The sequence below is a fragment of the Rhamphochromis longiceps genome, linkage group LG1, assembly GCF_057381845.1.
Source record: "Rhamphochromis longiceps isolate RC_006_pf linkage group LG1, R_longiceps_female_GT1.1, whole genome shotgun sequence".
NCBI lineage: Eukaryota > Metazoa > Chordata > Actinopteri > Cichliformes > Cichlidae > Rhamphochromis > Rhamphochromis longiceps.
In genome coordinates, this window is record NC_140557.1 from 25,752,873 (window position 1) to 25,772,217 (window position 19,345).

General features: G+C 39.9%; 1 protein-coding gene across 1 annotated transcript; it reads right to left on the reverse strand.

The window, feature by feature from the left end:
* Positions 1-1,614: 1,614 nt before the first annotated feature.
* nkpd1 (NTPase, KAP family P-loop domain containing 1) lies at positions 1,615-13,026 on the reverse strand. Its single transcript, XM_085403578.1, has 6 exons — positions 12,961-13,026; positions 10,965-11,028; positions 9,926-10,042; positions 8,164-8,492; positions 5,303-6,760; positions 1,615-4,347 (listed from the first exon to the last, which is right to left on the reverse strand). The coding sequence occupies exons 2-6, from the start codon at positions 10,981-10,983 to the stop codon at positions 4,060-4,062; spliced, it is 2,211 nt and encodes a 736-aa protein (XP_085259704.1). The 5' UTR covers positions 10,984-11,028; positions 12,961-13,026; the 3' UTR covers positions 1,615-4,059.
* Positions 13,027-19,345: the final 6,319 nt, after the last annotated feature.

Consider the following 19,345-nt stretch of genomic DNA (forward strand, 5'->3'; position numbering starts at 1 on the left):
CCAGAGTTGATGGGGTTCACCAACAGCAATAGGATTCATCCTTTGGTAAGAAAAAAAAGAAAAGAAAAGAAGTTCAAATGAGTCCTCTCTTAACATTTCTGATATTCAGTTTATAAAATAGCACAAGTTTCTAAAACTTGTGGCATAGGCACTTTAAACAGATCATTTTCAACATTCACAGATTTCCATGTATAGAATAAATGTTATAATACACAATAAAAAGGGCAATCCAACAAGACAGTAACAATACAAATATGTAAAGGTTTAACTTACATTACAATAAGGTATATAATAGGGGTGCAACGATACACAAAATTCACGGTTCGGTTCGGTTCGATACTTTGGTGTCACGGTTCGATATTTTTTCGATACAAAAAAAATGTTCATGCCTTTTTAATTTGTCATTTATTAAAATTATAAATATATATTTTAACTCAAAAGTACAGTTTTTAAATTTAACCCTAACCCTTGTGCGTGTTTTTTATTTTGACAGCGAATGCGCACCTGCGGACCACTTATGTGCAGCCCTGGTTATTTAGCTCGTCATATTGCAGCCACAGAAATTATTTTGTCCATGAAACCATAAAGCTGCACTTTCTTTTTGCCTTATAGTCTGATTTGTCATAACTTCTCCTGCTGCTTTTACACATGCACTCACATAAGCTCAGCGATTCTCTGCGCGATCAACCTCTCACATGTTTAAGCTTGCTGCAGGAGATTTCACTTGTCATGTTTGCATAGTAAGCTAACGATTAATAAGACGATGTCAGAGGAATTGGTGCACAAATTATCATCACTCACAGATCAGTGCTGTCGCTCTCTATACACAGTTTGCACGATTGCAAAGTGAAAGCAAAAAAACAAGCGCAAATTCAAACGCGACTTCAATATGTCACATATTGACAGTGGCTCACCGATGCCAATGACATAATTACCCAGCTACATTTCTGAAAGAATGCAAAAGCATTGACATATATTTTTCCTACAATAGCCCGACGGGCAGGGAAGAGATAGATTTTGGTAGCCCGACTGAAAAAATCGCTAGCTCCGGGACGTCGGGCTAGCGATATTGCAAGCCCTGTATCTGATTGAGGAATCACTCATCTTTGGAAAAGAGAGTTTATTACAGAGAAATGGCTCTTTCCAAAATAAAAGCTATACTATCCGCTTCTTCTGGGCTATATTCTCAGCAGCATAAGGAGAATCATGTGCTAACAGCTGTCTAAATGACTCGGCTAAAGTTAGTAGCATGCTTGTTGTTTTTGTCTTTGCACTAGGATGATGTCGGCGTAAATGTGCAGTCATATTCGTTGTGTTCCCACTAGTGCTTTCAGGTTAATCTCGTTGAAATGACCTTAACGCCACAACACGGCAAATCTCCGTTAACGAGCTACCGCCGATCGCCCCGTGCATGGGGCTAGACGGCCAACACGTTAACGAGCTAACTGCGCTAACACACTAGTTCACACCAATGTAATTGAGCATTGCATGGCACATCCAACATACTGTTTTACTTTAGTCCATGACTCGCTTACCTTCAGGGTCATACGTCACATGAAAACCAAAATAATTCCAAACGCCAGATCTGAATGAGAGTGGGGGAAGGTCCATGTTGCTGAGAGCTTAACTTCTGTCTCGCTAGCTTGCCCTGTGCTCTTCCTCCTGACTATGCTGTCTGTGTGGAGCGCTCAGTGGATCTGCGCTCGACAGTGCAGCCTAGGCGGAGTAGTCGAACACAGATTCACTGAGCGCTCAACACAGACAGCATCGTCAGAAGGAAAATTGATAAAATAAATTACAAATGTTGTATTGTTCGATACATATGCGTACCGAACCGAAAGCACTGTATCGAACGGTTCAATATCGTTGCACCCCTAGTATATAAATACATTATAATGATTAGTAAAATCTCTTCACAGCTTTCATTATGTTACTTTTACATTTGCCACCTGACACTGGAGCAGATGACATTGAAATGGTATCTAGGCAACACTACAGTTAGCTTTGCTCAAGTCATCTTCCTCAAATTGACATTACGAGCGTAATTATTCATTTCGGTTACACTAAATTAAATAGTTTAATTTCTAGGTAAGGTCTGACAAGGAATTTACTAAAAAGAGTTCATGTTTAACAGACTGCTCAATTACTATTTAACAAATGTGGTCCTTATTATGGAATAAGGCATGCCTGAATAACCGCAGTGTGGCTGCTTTAGACTGAAATGAAGTCTTTCATGAATGTTAACTCATACATTACTTAAAATTTTATAAGGTGTAAACAAGCTAGGATGATATATTCACACCTGACTGTTGTATGATTGTTGTAATGCTACAGTCACACTTTAGCACGACTGGGATTATTGTGATGGTGTGCAATGACTTTCCGATCTTGTCTTTGAAATCATTGCTTTGACCACTTGCAGTCAGTCGCTGTCCTCAGAGTGACTTTGGTGCATCAAGTCAGTTTACTCTCAGTCTGCATCAGTTTGTGACTGATTGCTGTCAAGTTGGCAAATACATGCATACAATCTGTGATAAATGGGAGAAAATTGCAGTTCTGTTGCCATCTGCATACACAGAAAGGCACATTCACTTCTTCTATTCAGAGTCCAACCAGATCCTTGTAAATAGAAATATAATTTCATCCACAAACAGTGACGTAGTTGCTCATAGACAGCAATTTAACTGCAAAATGACAACCTATTTTTTTATACAGGGCCATAACTAGAATACAATCAGCTGATGATGAATGTGTTGGCAATCTCTCTGCATTTATATAACAATTATTTGTAAACTTCAACCAGTCTGTTTGAGAGTGATTGCATTCAATCTGAGTCAGTCATTGATTGGAGACAGGTTGCTTCCCATCAGGTGACTTGTGCAATCGCCTTGTGGACAAATGCAGTCCTCCACAGGTTGAGCATGTTGCAACACTGAGCCTCTGGTTGCAGCAGCTACTTGCTATTGGTCATCAAAAGCAAAAAAAGAAAAGAAAGAGCCCAATGACCCAAACCACTGACTTTTCCTTGTTGCTGTTTTTAATCTATTGTGTCTGAGCTACAAGTCAGCGGTTGGTTTCCATAAGCTACTTCGTCCTAAACCTAATGAACTGTATGTATTTAACAAAAAGTTTAGGATAAAGTGATACACTCAAACTATCCAGCTCAGATAGACTACTCATTACAAATAAAGCACAACCGAACGGAAGGCAATTCATTGTGATTAAAGATTAATGGCTCAGCCCGGCACCGAGCAGCAGGTGAAAGTACAGGGCGTGAAGAGTTAAAATCCCACGAGAGCACTGTGGAGAACAGGTCGAACATGTTTGAGGAGAGAGCAAATGAGATCTCGCAGAGAACTGAAGAGGAGTTTAGAAGTCACAGCGTTGAGTGACACGGCCATTAACTCAGATTGAGATGTTAAACACAGTGGTACTGTTCAGCTTACTGTAATGGAAAAGCCACAAATAGCCTGCTCAAGAAGAGGTCTGTGGGGGACAGTTAACTGGTTTACAGATGATTTCCTGACAAACTGTAGTAAATAATCTAACCTCTAAACAAAGCAGAGTTCATCAATAAAATCAGAAGCAATCAGATAAGATAATGGGGACATAAAGGGCTTGTTTGTCATTTGGGGAAACACTTATCTTCTTTCTGGCCAGAATCTATAGCAAACCCATGTCTGGGTGCAAAGAATAAGGCGCTGGAGCCAGAAACGTGATTAAGCTGGCACAGGAAACAGACCAGGAGCAACTAAGGGAAAACAGCTAGCTCTGCTAAAAAAAAATGTAAGGCTCTCAAAGTAACTAATAAACATGAGGCATACTGCTTGTTTGATCTATGCAAAATTGGGAATATGAAAAAGTCATTTGCGGGTTTTATTAGTTCTGTGACAAACAAGTGTTTAGCCTTTATGCTATAACCTGCTAATTACCTGCTAGCTAGCTTCACATAGCATATAGATTTGAAAGCCCTTTCTGGCTTTTTAATTAATTCAGCAGTATAAACATGTTAGAATTATATGTGCACAAAAAAATTCCTGGAGACAGATTGACTCCATGTTACATGTTAACCAGATTGGGATTAGACAGATAATGATGAGAAACCTGAGGGTGGAATTTCGATAACTGGTTTTTAGAGTGAGAAGGTATTGTTGCCATGTTTTTGTACTGTGGTCGCAGATGTGATGGAAACCCCAAGAAGTGCAGTCTGAATGTTGCCCATTCACCAAAAGTCATTTGTAGGAGGTCTTTAAGGTCTTCCACATCGCCGAAGACCAGCGCTGACCCATTGAGGTCATTGCTTTTCACAATGTCGATGTACTTACTGGGGTATCGCATCCTCTCCAGCTAGGAAAAAAAAGAAAATGTGAAACTGAGCAATATTATCCTTCCTGAAATAATTTAATTGATTTATAACACCACACTGCTTGTTTTCAGCAAAAGCCCTTCAGCGTAATTAGCCTACGTTTTAGCATTTCCCTCTATATAGCAATGTTAAATGTTTACAGTCAACCTAAGCAGGAAGGATAGTAAATGGTGCATGCAATTAAATACTCATTACAGTTGGTAATTTAATCACACCAGTGTCATTGCTGTTCATTCTCTCTACATCATATCTGTGCCTTATAAAGTTCTTTCTAATGAAAATACTGCGTGCTGCAGTCAGGATTTTCAGTGTATTTATCACAAAGTGGTAAAAGCAAGCCTTCATTAGAAACGCTTCTGCAAAATGTTTATTTACTGTGCTGCTTTTTTTTATACAGCATCTGAGTAATGGTACAATAAAGTGAGCTATTAGGGGAAGAGCTGCAGGCAGGCAACACAACTCTAATCTTTCAGGTAAAACTCCTTTTACCCTAGCCCAGTGTCGCACCATGTGAAAAACTGAGGTTATATATGACTTGATTAAAAAAAAAGAAAAGGGGTATTTATTGACTGATTCTTCATTATTATCAAACCACAAGTTTGACTGGACTATATAGGAACCAGAACACCGTCCCAGTCCCAGACCATCTAATACTGCCATTTTGGGGAAGTTGCTGGCATCTCATGGATTTGCACAAGATGTCCTTTGGCACGGAAAGATGGGTCTGTCACTCTAAACCCATCACAGATGGATGCTAGGATGCAGATAATCTAATAGAATGACTTCATGTGATGCCCTGAGATGATAAAGCATTGAACCAGTTGTCTGAACAGGTGTGTTTTCTTATGCATTACTGAAAATCAGCTGCTCAAGATGTCACGAGAGGTCAGCCAAGACTGAAATCTTACAGAACATAGCTTTTAAGGAATTTCTTACCTCTTTACATACATCCTCGGTGTTCATATTAATGATCTTTGTGATTGGCAGTGGAGCTAGGTTCCTCATCCAACCAGAATCTTTCAGCCTGGATGTCCCTCTGATGTGAGCCAGCTCATTCTTAATTGAATGATCTAGGTTCACTGTTGCTGCTTCAAATGTCTTCAAGTCTTTTACCTTGAACTGGAAATCTACTTTGAGAAGATTTTCGAACAGCTCAGCATCTCCATCCTGCTCCAGGAAGTCCTCAATCTGTCCACTCATTACATACAGCTCTGCTTGGGACACACTGAAGACTTGCCATAAGGTCTTTGAATCATAATCGCTGGGCCCAGCCTCACCATCAATATCTGCCCTTTGTTGAGCATCTTCCACACACTGGAGGATCCAGCTGAGTCGGCAGGGCCAGTGATTGGCTAGGATCACCCATGCTGCAATGTATTCTGGTTGAGGAAGCTCTAGGTTTAAGGCTTTCATGATTATCACAGTTACTCGAATAGAGTTGATCACTCTTCTCATTGACATGACATCATCTAGCATGTACTTGCTTAGATTCCTGTCATTGCTGCTTAGGATGCTTCTGATTAAGTTATCTAGTTCATCTTTTATATCCAGCATTGCTACTTTTGTATTGATCAGAGGGTACATCTCCTTTGCTTCAGATGTAACCTTCTCTAGAGACGAATTGGAGGAATCGTAGGAATAAGGAATTCCTCTGTGTTTGACTTCAACCGTGGGAGAATCCTCTTGAATTTTTGACTTGCTACTAAGTCTGTAAAGTAAACTGCGCTTTGAATCATTGGACAGTGGTGGGACTGTGAAGGGCAGAGTCACTATGCTGTTCAGCAATGCATATGCTTTGTCCTCTTTGCTCAAGCATCCATCTGCAAAGTTCACTTTCTCTACAAGGACTTCCGGATTTACAGCAAGAATGGAAATAAATGGGCTCTCTTCATCTGAAAGCAAAATGTTCATAGCATCCAGGACTGCAACAATTTTCTTAGGAGAGCAGCGGTCCAGATTAGTGATATTCAGCACGATTCGGATCCTTCTCCTCTCGAACACTTCCATAAACTGGATGAAGCGGGACAAACACCACATTTCCATCCTGACTTCGTTCATGAAGCCCAACTGACCACTGAGCCGCTCATTGTCCATCCCTCTCTTAATGTTCAGTGTCTGGCTGAAGATGAAGTTCTTCCCCATCAGAATGATAAACTTCAGTATGCTCACTGCAGGGACCCCTAATGTGGCAATTGCCAGGCCTTCCAGCACACCCACCTGGCCATTGCTGTCATCCACCTCCTCATCTGGTTTCAGTCCAAATTTGGGAAAGCCAACCGTTAACAGGATAATCAGGATGATAAGTGGTACCACCAGAAGGGAAAGGAGAAAAAGCCACAGTGGGCAGCAGCAAATCTTCTTGGAACTCCAGTGGTTAGGACCATCCTCCACAATCTGAGTTTTTTTTAAAACAAAAACAAAGCAAAATAGAGAAAAACATACATATATACATACATTATTATCATGCTTTTAAACATGGATTCAGAGTTGCCAAATGAGGTTCATGTTCTTACATTTTCTGTACCATGAGGTCTTATTTCTCATTTTGGTTCTGGGTAATATCTCCAGAACTACTGGCTAGATTGATGGAATTTGGTAAAGATATTTAAATGCCTCTATGGATCAGGTCAAAACATTTTTTGTGATTACTTTCATGAGACTCGACAGTTTACAGAACTAGTTACCTGGTCTCAAAAACCAACACACCTTCTGGTTAACATTTTTTCTTGGGAATTCTTTCTACCAGTGTTAAAAACAGACAGCATAGAAAAGTCTGGTTTATAGTTACAGGCTTAACTAAGATATGACTATGTTGAACATGATCTTTATAACATCAGAATAAAAAAGATTGTTGTTATAAACCTCTAGAATTATTGTCAAGCGGATTTTATTGGCACGTTTGTCATTATCGAGATTTATAATGGTTGAAAAAGCAAAATTAAAAAAAGTAAAAAGGATGCGCAAAGCACCCTCCACTAATGTTGTGAGTGTTGACATTGCATAGTTTGCCCAGTAGAGGGCACTCTGGAACTTGACAACACATTTTGGAATGCCACAGATACACTAAGCCAGTGTTTCCCAACCTTTTGGAGCCACGCCACATATTTCACATTAGAAAAATCACACGGCACGAATTGGCTTGGTTTTTCTGCCGTATACCATTTTTGCTTTCTACTGACCACCACTCATGCTAGGGCCTTAATTTGGGTCAGAATTTTCTCCTGGACCCAGGTCAGATTGTCTATTTTCTCTTTTCAAATACTTATCTATTGCTATTGCACACTGCATTGTCTCACTCACAGCATGACTATTATGTAATTTCATCTTCGTCTTCTTCTGTTTTACTGGCAGTTGACAACCCATTTAATTAGAGCAGGAAGTTGTACTGCCCTCTAGTAGAAGAGAATGTAATTGCTCTGCCCGTTACTCACGGAGTACACTTAGAGTACTAATCAGGTGGAACCAGATAAAGGCACACCTGATCATTTGTTGTGGCACATACAGTGGTTGGGAAACATTGTACTAAGCAGATAGTATGAGCAGAGTCGGGTGGAGTGTATGTAAAAAAATAGCTACACATTATGTTATTATATTAGCGAAATCTATATTTTGTGTTTCTGAATGAAAAAAAATATTGGCCAATATATAGGAATATCAGATTTTTAAATCACCAAATATTGGTATCTGTATCGGATCAAATTGTCAGTAGGACCATGTTAGCAGGTTGATGTTAGCATTTTGCAAATAATCTGCCGCTCTCAACAATTAGACAAAAATGTAGCTCTATTGAGACAAACCTTGTTCTTGACTTCCTCTTCTTCATCATGTTGAGCTACACGGTAGAGTAAAAGTTGTAATTTTCCAAAGTTCATTTGCATGGCCTCAATCAGCCGTATAGCTATACCGGCCCAAAGCAGGTCACTACCGGCAAAATGCCAAGCACTGAAATGCACATAAATGAATCTGACGTTTCGTTCCTGCTGGTTCTCCTTTGTCCAGATTGGCCTGTAGAAGAGCAGTCGTCCAATAAGTGCAAAAAAGCCGGTAAATGAAGGCTTAACCGAACGAGGCCTGGATCCTTTTGCATATTCCTGCTCAATCCTTGAAGCCTCTGAATTCATGTACACTGAAAATACACAAAACAAATAGAATACTGACACAGGTATCTGATGGTTGAGTTACATTTAAGAATAATATTAATAAAGGCAGAAATATGGTTATTTGGCACAGAATTGTGGTCACAGAGTTGAATGTCATGGTAATTTAAGGCTTTTGATAGTTTCTCTGAACTGTTATTTTTCCAGGGTGGAACAAGCACAGCATTCATCTTTAATGATTTTAAAAACAAAAACTGGGTGCACAAGTTTGAATTTATTTAAGATTTTCTCTGATCCACACAAGTATGCATACAGGCTCTGTATATATACAGTCACTTAAATCTTTTAATAAGTGGTGCTCAAGGTTCAGCATTGTTTTAATTTGACAAGGACAAGTCCTATTAGGTTCACACTCGGCTGCAAACCATTCCAGAGCGATCTGGAGGCCATCACCTGATGAAGCCAACAGAACCACATCATCTGCAAAAAGCAGAGAGGAAATTCTGAGACCACCCAAGTGAAAGCCTCCCACCACTTGGCTATGCCTAAAAATTCTGTCCATAAAAATTACGAACAGAATCTGTGACAAAGGGCAGCCCTGGCAGAATCCACCACCCGCTGGGAACGAGTCCGACTTATTGCTGGCTATGCGGACCAAGCTCTTGCAATGGTTGTATATAGATCAAATGGCCTGTAGCAATGGGCCAGACACCCCATACTCCGGAAGCACCTCTCACAGGACACTCCGAGGGACACTGTCGAATGCCTACTCCACAAAATACATGTCTACTGGTCTACTGGTTATTACAAGAAAATATAATATACACAATAATCCATCATATACAGAGTTAATGAATAACACTGTATATCATCTGTCTGCAACATTTTGAAGCTTCATTATTCTACGAGTATTTTATGTTAGTATCAAATCCTTAAAACACCTACGTTTTAAAAAATGCTACTCTAATAAACCTGCTTCATTAAGTCTGCTCGTGTTATTTGTTTACATGTTGAAATGCCTGCATATACAAACTATACTCAACAGGATTATGTCCTCATTTGTGGAATGTTTGATGTCATGTTATCTCTTTTACAACAACACCTTAAGTGTGGTAAAAAAGCTCAGTCAGTCTGTAAAGTGAGAAAAAGATTGCCTATAGTCAGTTCATATATGAGGAAGCAAGAGTTCTATTTTTTGACTCATTACAAAAACAAAACAGCACGTTTAGCAAATGTTATATTGTTATACACCACAGCGTTATTGCGAAAGCTGCAGTTTTTATAGTCACCATGCTATAGTTCTACACACTGCAATCATGTTCACAGCCATCTGTTGGCACTGCGATAAAGAAACAGATTCAAAACTGTATTTACATGCAAAACACGGAGAATTTAGTCGTGTTTGTCTTCAAAATAAGCATCCTGTCGTTAGCGCCTGGTAGGCTGGGCCAGACAAACCTACCTTGCATTTGTTTGAGGATCATGTTGATTCGATTCTCACATGAAGCGTAGAGTCCCACAGTTAAAGGTGATGAGACTTTTGTAAGTGTCTTGGACAGTGCGTATGCATATATGTCATCTAAAAAATTAAAAAGAAAGAGCATCATGGTTTTCTTATTTTACATCCTCATGCATTTTAAACGTAAAGTCTTATTCAGAGAGTCCCCACAATTCCTACCAAGTAATCCAAAGCTGCTAAACTGTTTGACATACTGCAGAACATCAGTGCAAAGTCAAACTGAAACCGGGGAAACAAGTTCTCCAGTCGGAAGTGAATTTCAGAAAATGGGAAGGAAAAATTGAGCAGCAGTGGACAGGCTGCTATCAACCACTGTAATTTTTAATATGACAAATCTAGGAACAAACCAACCATTTCAAGTTAATTTGACTGGATGAAGGCATGCACATAAAGTAACTGTACCTTTCTCTAATAGAAAATATATTTAATTACTAACTTAGTAAAACACAAGAATGGATTGTTGGTCAAGAAAAGATGCCAAGATAAGCTACGGATAGGAAAAGGGACTACTTAGGAGTCTGTGGTCTAGGTGAAAACAATAATGATGACATTATTAGCCAGTAAAACTGTGAGCTCCCAATGCAATGTAATTAAATTAATAATAAACTATTTGCAATTACAATGGAGAGAATTACCTATAAGGCAAAGTGCAGAAACACTGAAACAGTTGTTCATATCAAACAGATTCAATGCCATGTATGCACATTAAACCAAACACAAATACAAAACAACACCATCGACAACAACAAAAATAAATGGAAAAAATAAATTAAATATCCCATTAAAAAAAAAAAAGCCCAGAGGGCCTTTATATGAGCTGGGCAGAGGGAAAGAACTGAGGATGGAGGCACTTAGCCCGTGGTAAATCACTGCATTAATAAAAATGCATGAAGAGGATGTCTCATTTGTAAAGTGAAACTGAAAATGAACCCCTGCTGAGGGGGTGGAGCTTCAAATATGTTATTATTAAAGAATAAATCACCTTCTGTTGTGTTCTTCATGATGATTGTTTGGTGAGACCAGCTTTCACAGACTATTCGTTCAGCCTGTGAAGAAAAGAAACAGCAGAGATCTCAGTGCAGCAGGGTTTCTTTCTGCTGCCCCATGAACAATGTGGCCCTTATCCACTGTGGCATCTTTTTGGAGAGATGTATGGTCAGGTCCTTAAATATATTGGAAAACAGCTCATGTTTTGTCATTGTGCCTCAATACAAGTGAACAAAATGCGATGTAAAGTGTGAAAATTCAGCTTCAAGAAATTTGGGAGAAAAAAAAAATTAGAAACAAATCAAACAGAAAAACAATTAACCAATCAAAAACTGCATGACAACGAAATGCCCCAAAATAGACCCCTGCCCATCCTTCACTATGAGCACGGGCGTGTCCTCCTTCTTTTTTTAAGATGTTATTTTTGGGACTTTAAGCCCTTATTGGATAGAGAGAGTGTAGATAGAAGCGGAGAGAGAGTGAAAGACATACAGCAAAGGTCTGCAGGTTGGAGTCAAACCCTGGCCTACTGCTTTGCGGCCATACAGCATATGGTCGCCTGCTCACCCACTGAGCCAAACCGGCGCCATGGGCACGTCCTTCTTTCAGGTTAAAAATTAGCCAGTGTTTACTTTACAAAGGCTGGAAACAGAGCCAAGAAAAAGTGCACTAGTCTAGTTCCCTCTCAGACCACTTGAATTACACCATGTGTTTGAGTCATCTCCAAATGCAGTAAAATGGCGTTGCCTACTGAGCTCATTAAAATGGCTGCAGTTTAAAAAAAATTCTGATGGCTGTCGGGATTCCCCCTCAGCATCCTATTACATGGATGTACGATATCAATTTAAAAATCCAAGGTGACATCATCCTCGATTTTGTTTGCAAGATTTTCAGAACACTTGACGTCTGATTTATACTATAGATGCACCTATGGTATCAATTTCAAAATCCTACGTTGCCTCCTTCTCGAGTTATCATATTCACAAACTTGGATATCCATGCCGCCCTCCACCTGCCCGCCCGTCCAGTTCCATGGCAGGACGACATCAATACCCCATCAGTTTTTTACAGCTGAGGGGTCAAAAAAGTTAATTTTCTGGAATTAAAGCAGGAAGTGTGCGCTTGAATCACATTGTCATTGCTTCACTTCAGATCCTCTTCAGATCTTCAAAAGCATTTATTTGCTATGACTGCACAGATTAGTTATAAATCATTATTAAGACACTGATAGAAAATCCTTGCGTTGCTTTTCTCTTTGATAATTTATGAGAAGGACTTGAAGTTGAAACGGTCTCCGTCCTCCACGTCTTTCCTCGAGGGTTCTTGTTGAAGAACATCTGCAACACTATTCACTAAAAGTTTCTGAAAATTGACCCCGCCCAACCATAAATATAAACTAATAAAAATAAACTCACAGTTCCCTTTGATACCACATAATCTTATATTTACTACATATAATCTTATAAGATGCACCTGCACTTCCTGGCCAGTTTGGTTCAACTGCTCTCAATGCAAATATCAGTCACACAATTCAATTTAATTCAATGAAAGGATCTGAGCTGCAATACAGCAATTCAGTGAATCTTTTCTTCTTTTCTAAGTGTTGGTCGAAAGGCATTTAAAGGATAATGACACTAATGTAACGCACTTACACGAGACCTCAGGCCATTGTCTTTTAGTCCACAGGAATGTCAGCAGCTTACCTGAGTCATTATTTAGCATTGCTATTATGTTGTTGCTTTCCCTGCCAACAACATATTTTCAGCTTGTGCTCTTGTCTGCACACGTCTAACAGAATCAGATCGACTGTGGAAAACAGAATGGCAGTACTGACTTTGTTTTGCGTTGAAGTAATGTTTAACTTTCATTGTACGATCAGAGTATGTAAACTGCAGCCCTAAAACTTCTAAAATTATGTCTGAAGCTTCCATAAAAGAATGAATGGTATATTATTCTTGGCTACAAGTGTGGTACTAAACAAACAAGCTTACCTGTTCTTTGTTTTAAGTGGTCTGGAGTAAAACAGAATAAGACTGCCAGCAACAGCTTAGTTGTGGTGAACTGTATGTCACTAAGACCTCTGTGCTGTAAAACTTTACAACCCTAATAAGATTAGAAAAAAAGAACCTGGTAATGAGAGGCCGTCTCTGTAGGCTAGGCAGTTTCCAGGAAATGAGGTCACAAGCAAGATGAAATTATTTCTGAGAAATTAAGGTGTGCATTTCTTCCATTCTTCTTTACTTTGCACCTAACTCATGCTCCCAATCTCCTATCTATTCACAGAATGTGAGTGAAGTGGGTAGTTCCTGAAAGCATTACAAGGTAGAAAATATCCCTATTTTTGCAATTGCTCCTGGCATTAACTGTCCAACTTTTTCGTCTCGTGGAAAAAAATGGAAAAAATGAGTGATTTTATGCTGGAGCCTTGGGTGTGCATGATTCATGAGCTGAATTTCTTGGTATAGAGTCCCTCAGGTTGAGAATGACTGGATTGCTCTGCCCAGCCTGAACTGACATGCAAAGCAGTTGCGATGCCAAAGCAGCAACACCAAAGCTTTTTGCCTGGAGTAGGATTTGTTGTGACATAACTGGTTAGTCAAGCTTTGAAAAACAAGCTAGAAGCTTAATTTCCCTTGGCATATTTCTTTATTTTTTATTTCTTTATTTTATTTTAATTTTTTGCATTGGCCTCTTCATACCATCTGGTGTCGCAGTATACCTTGTGCTACAAGTCCTTCAACAAACTACAGCAAAAGAACTGGGCAGAAAGTCATGTCAAGGTGGCTGCTTTCAGAATTCATTTCTGATATTGCATTTAAAGCATATAAAAAGACAGAAGATTGGAATGAAAAGATTTATCTTTAACTCTCTTTATCTTCAGTAACATACAAATGGCTATAGAAGTTTGCAAGTCTATAGGCCTGTTATTCATTGGAGCGGAGAAGGAGATCAGAAAAGTCAATTTTACCTTCTGTTGCTCATTATATGAAGATTAATGGGCACTTGGGCAATGGACAGACTTTAAAATATAATGTGTATATATATATATATATATATATATATATATATATATATATATATATATATATATATATATATATATATATATATATATATATATATATATATATATATATATAATGAGTTTTGAAATAAATAAATAAATAAAATATAAAAAGGAAAACACACACACAAATTACCACCTGTGGAGTTGTTTTGAAGGCGAGATCAAAACCTCTTTTTGTATCAGCAATAAACATGTTTATTTCTGCTATAAAGAGTGTATGTGAACTGACTCACATTGGGAGCCAATCCCAAGTGGTTATTAGAAGAATTGCAGTTTTTTTGCACTTAAGCTTTGGGCTTTATTTTTCATCTCCACAGGCTGCTGCCAGGGTTGGAAAAAGTCATCTTTGCAGAAGCTCTTTAAAGAGCGATACCCATTAGGATCTCAGCGGGCTCCAACACACTCTCATTCAAAAACTGTGAACTCCTCTCCCAGCCATCGTAGGGTGAGAGGTGGGGTATACACCCCCAGAAAGGTCAAGATCACAGATAGAAAGACAGCTACACACTCTCGCAGCCTACACCTATGGGCAATTCAGAATCACGAATTAACCTAACATGCAGTTCTTTGGACTGTAAGAGGAAGGCTGTCTCCAAGAGTTTTTAAGTGGAGCAGGGCGGTGTGCACGGAGGAAATTCAAATTTTGAATCCGAAAGAAATACAGTAAAGTAAAGTGGCGACATAAATATTTAGACCCTTTCCTGAAGTAAAAGTCATAATCCTGGTTAAGTAGCCCAACTTCACTAAAGGTAACTACAGCAAAGTACTCCTTAAGCCAAATGGTCTTTTTCTGAAAAAATATATTACTGGATCATAATCTTACTCATTCAGTGTGTACCACATTTTTTAGCATATACTTTCATACTTTTTTTCTCTCTCCTTTCTTTATTCAAATCAGGCAACAAAATATATATCTCATTTACATTGACATAGTTTTTTTTTCTTTTTTCCCCCCTTCCCTTCCCCTCCCCTCTTTTTCCCCTTCCCTTCCTTCCTCTCCCCATCCTTTTTACATAAAATATAATTATCATTATATAAACAATCATATCTATGTCTATACATACACATTTATTATCCTAAATAAGTATATTCAAAGGAGGGAGAGGGGAAAAAAAAAAACAAAAACAAAAAAACAACAACAACAAACGAAACCCCCCCCCCCCCCCAAAAAAAAAAAACAAAAAAAAAAAAGAAAAAACAAAAAAAAAAACAACACCTGCGTAGACCCATATATATAATCTTGGGGCAGATATGAGAGGAGGCCAAACCTCTCAGTTTTACTTATTAAAGTAATCTATAAAGGGTTGCCAAATTAGGTAATACTGTTTAACATTATCTCTTAATGAAAATTTAATTTTCTCCAACTGTAAATGATACATTGTGTCTCTTAATAAAGCAGAATGAGTTGGGGGGGCTTTATTTTTCCAATTTAGAAGTATAAGGCGTCTTGCAAGCAATGTTATAAAACTCAGAGCATGAATTTGTTTATTATTTAAGTTTTTAACTGTAGCTACACCGAATAGTGCCATTACTGGGTCTGGGGGGAGCTGTTTTTAAAAAATATCAGACAAAGTTTTAAATATTTTAGACCAGTAGGTAGCGATATTAGGACATGTCCAAAACATATGTGACAATGAGGCAGAATTCTGGCCACATCGGTCACATCTTGAATCGGCCCCTGGAAACATCCTTGAAACCTTCAATTTAGACAGATGGAGCCTATGCAAGACCTTAAATTGTAGCAGTCCGTGCCTGCAGCAGACAGAAGTGGAGTGAACCAGTTCTTGTGCCTTAGTCCTTTCATACTTTAATGACTTATATACAGAATCATAAATTAGTAGAAACTGATCTGCCTGTGTTAGGACACCTGTCAGTCAAAGTGGCCAATCCCCTGATCCCAAGTGTCTCTAGAGACCAAAACAATGCTGTAAATGCCTTTATTTAAAAGACAGGAAGTGGAGAAAGAGAAAGAAAGAGGGAGAAGACACACAGCAAAGGACATCGGGTCTCAATTGGACCTCAACTGCCCAACCTGTGGGCTAAACCAGCACCCACAAACATGCTTTTTAATGATGCAAAGCTATTTTGGGTTTCCATGGAGACAGACTCCCTTTTGGAGCCAAATGCGGTTTTTGGTACTTCCCTCTGTCGGCTTCACTTTTTAGCCTGAAAGTTGCTACTCTTACCAGGACGGAAGCCAGAAGCTTCTTGCTGTGCGTCGACACTGCTAACCATGACTTCCTGAGCTTCCATCCATCTCCCCTTCAGGGCTGCAGTAGTGTCGCAGCTTGGCTCAAGGGTGACTAATTCTGTCTTTACTCCAAGTACCTGATTGTTCAACGACTTTAATTAACTTGATTGTCATAGATCGTTAGGCTGTGTGTCCCTGTATGTATATGTATATATGTCTGTGTGTGTGTGACAGAGAGACAGTTCTCAGTTATTGCTCGGCTAGAAGTCTTTTGCAAATCAATACTGAATGAACTGGATATTACCTCCCCCGCCACACCCATGGCCTTTCACCACATAAACTTTGCAATTAAGGTTAATGAATTCACCTTCATGATTAATCAAAGATAGGCATCAGACACAGATAAATTATAGCTCAGGACTGCGAAGACTTGGAGTAATTTTCTGCTAAAGTCGAGGGTAAATTAAACTAATATTGTAATGGTTTGGGTTCAGGGGATGACAGTTGTTTTCTGACAGGAGCTTGTTGAAAATTTGCACACTGAAGATCATTTGCATAAGCTGGGATGCATAAACAGGTCGGGTGATGGGAGATTTTTCTTTCAATTTTTTCATTTTCCTCAAACCCTGTTGTGACCGAACATGCCGACAGAGGGTGCTAAAGTATTGTGCAAGAAAGCGGGACAATAATGTTTGATCAGTGGCCCTTCATCTCTCTGCTCTATTTGGTATGTAGGAGCAGACCTGACAGTAAAGAAGGCATTTACTGAGAACAGGGTGCGGTCGAGGGCTTAAAATGTGCTAGAACTTCTCTCTGCTCGGGTGATGATCATTTAATGTAAATCAGGAACTGCAGTGCACAGGACACACACTCTGTCTCTTACAAACACACACACACACACACACACACACACACACACACACACACACACACACACACACACACACACACACACACACACACGTGCAGAGTAATATGTGTCTGCCTTTATTCCTTATTCATTCTTCCTAAGGGCAGACAAGCTTCAGTATTGACACACAGCCTGACACCAGCTTGGCCCCAGCCCATCTTGCCCAGCCTAATTGGCCTCAAGACCTCTTGTTGGTGTGATCTATTGATCAGTCTCACTGCAGATGCTGCTAAGTCTCAGGGAGAGGACAGAGAAATAGGCAGATATACTGAAAGTAAGCGCTGCCAAATCTGGGCATGATGTCTTAAGCTTCGCTGTTCCCTCTGCAGAGCTGTGCAGCAAGCAAAGATGATAGGGTCTTCACCCTTAGGTGCAGGGGTCCAGATTCTTGCCACAAGCTGATTCACACACATTGATTGTCCTTTATTTTTTACCAAGTGGATGATGGCACGAACAAATGGAGGTTTCTGAATGCTGTGACCCCCCCACCCCCAAAAGATCTATAGATACTGTCTGCTTTAACAATCCCACCAGAGACAGATGAAAACTCCTCCACACTCGCAAAATCCACTTTTTTCTTTGAAACCTCTGTGGTAAATATTAGGAGGAGAAGGGGAAAAAAGAGAGGCAGCAATGAGATTGCCACTGAAGAGCCCTTCTGGGGTAGTGGTGAGTGAAATGCCATGCATGCTGATCTTGTATCTATCAGCGCAAACGTCCTATACCTGATTATTTTTGTCTGCACCTTCAGCCTCATTTCTATTCACATTCAGATTCCCGATCACATCATCTCATTCCCATCTATTTCCATTCCCACTTCTCCTGCTCATCGTCTTCCTTCTCAAACAGTGGAGCCATTTCAATGTAAATAGTATCTGTGCTTATCCGCCTCTTAATCCGGCTCCGTCATTCTGTGCAGACTTCCTTCAAATCCCGGAAAAACTCCTAAGAGAAACATGCATATGTTTATGAGGCCCTTCCACACAATATGTCCTTCACTACCTCATAAAAGGCAATGCATTCTTCTTCATGTGGAGCACAGATTTCCTATTCTCTGCCGTGTGCGCGCGAGCTACATTCCCATATGGTATTACATTTATGATGCATGACAAGGCTTGCAATTCTCTCCCTCGCCTCTGCAGCACAGTACGACTAACCAGAGCTGTCCAAAAGTCACGCCTGTGACAACGGGGATCATTATACATTTTTCTTTCAGTGCTGCTGCCTCTCTGTATTCTTCTCCATGCCTCCATGAAATCTGTCTTTATCCTGCCGAGTGAGAGTATAGCTACCAGGTGCACACTGAGCCCTTCTCTGAGTGGTGGTGCCTGGAATGAGTGTCCAATCTTTGGACCTTTTCACCATCACGCAAACTTACACGCATGTGTGCACACATTCACGCAACCTGCTGATCCTGCCTCCTGTTTTATTGTCAATATCAGTCGGCTCAGGGGTTGTATGGGTTGACGGCTGTTGACAGGGGCTGGATTGTGGAGGTAAGGATGATGGCAGCTCTTGCGGAGATAGAATAGCTGTATCTTGAGACCTCTTGGAGGGTGTTATTAGGCTGTTATGAAATCTGCTCCCTATCAGACCTTCGGTGAAGCAAGGGGGGGAGGGTATAGCCAGATGCAGAGCAAAATACAAGTGTTGAGTCTCTCTCACTTCCTCCTATAGCATCCTCTTATCTACCCCGCTACCTCCTTCTCTCATGCTGCCTTCTCTTTAGTATGGTGCCACCTGTGCCCTTGTTTTTCAGTCAACACAGCCTGCAGTCTCTCTGCACACTTTCCACAAAGGAATTGTTTCATCATAGAAGGAATGGTACTAATCTTGTTTGATATCTCATGAAAATATACATGTACACCTGAAGGCATGCAGCACGCACTGCATCATGATGCCAGGAACCTGCTGTCAGGTTGCACCAAAGCACCTGACGAGTTACTTGAGCACACAGATCATTCCAGGACATCAGCTGAAGAAATGCTGTATAAACATCAGAAAAACGTCAGTCATTAGTGCACATACACAAAAATGCTAATACGGGTACTGTACACAGCATGGCGGGGAACCTGCACGTGACACTAAACAGATACAATCGTTTGTGCATCAAATAGGAGTTAAACCAAAGCAATACTGGAAAAAAACATCTCTTTTGGGTGTATCCACAGCACTGAGGAGCAGAGGTGACATTTAGGTAATTACGCT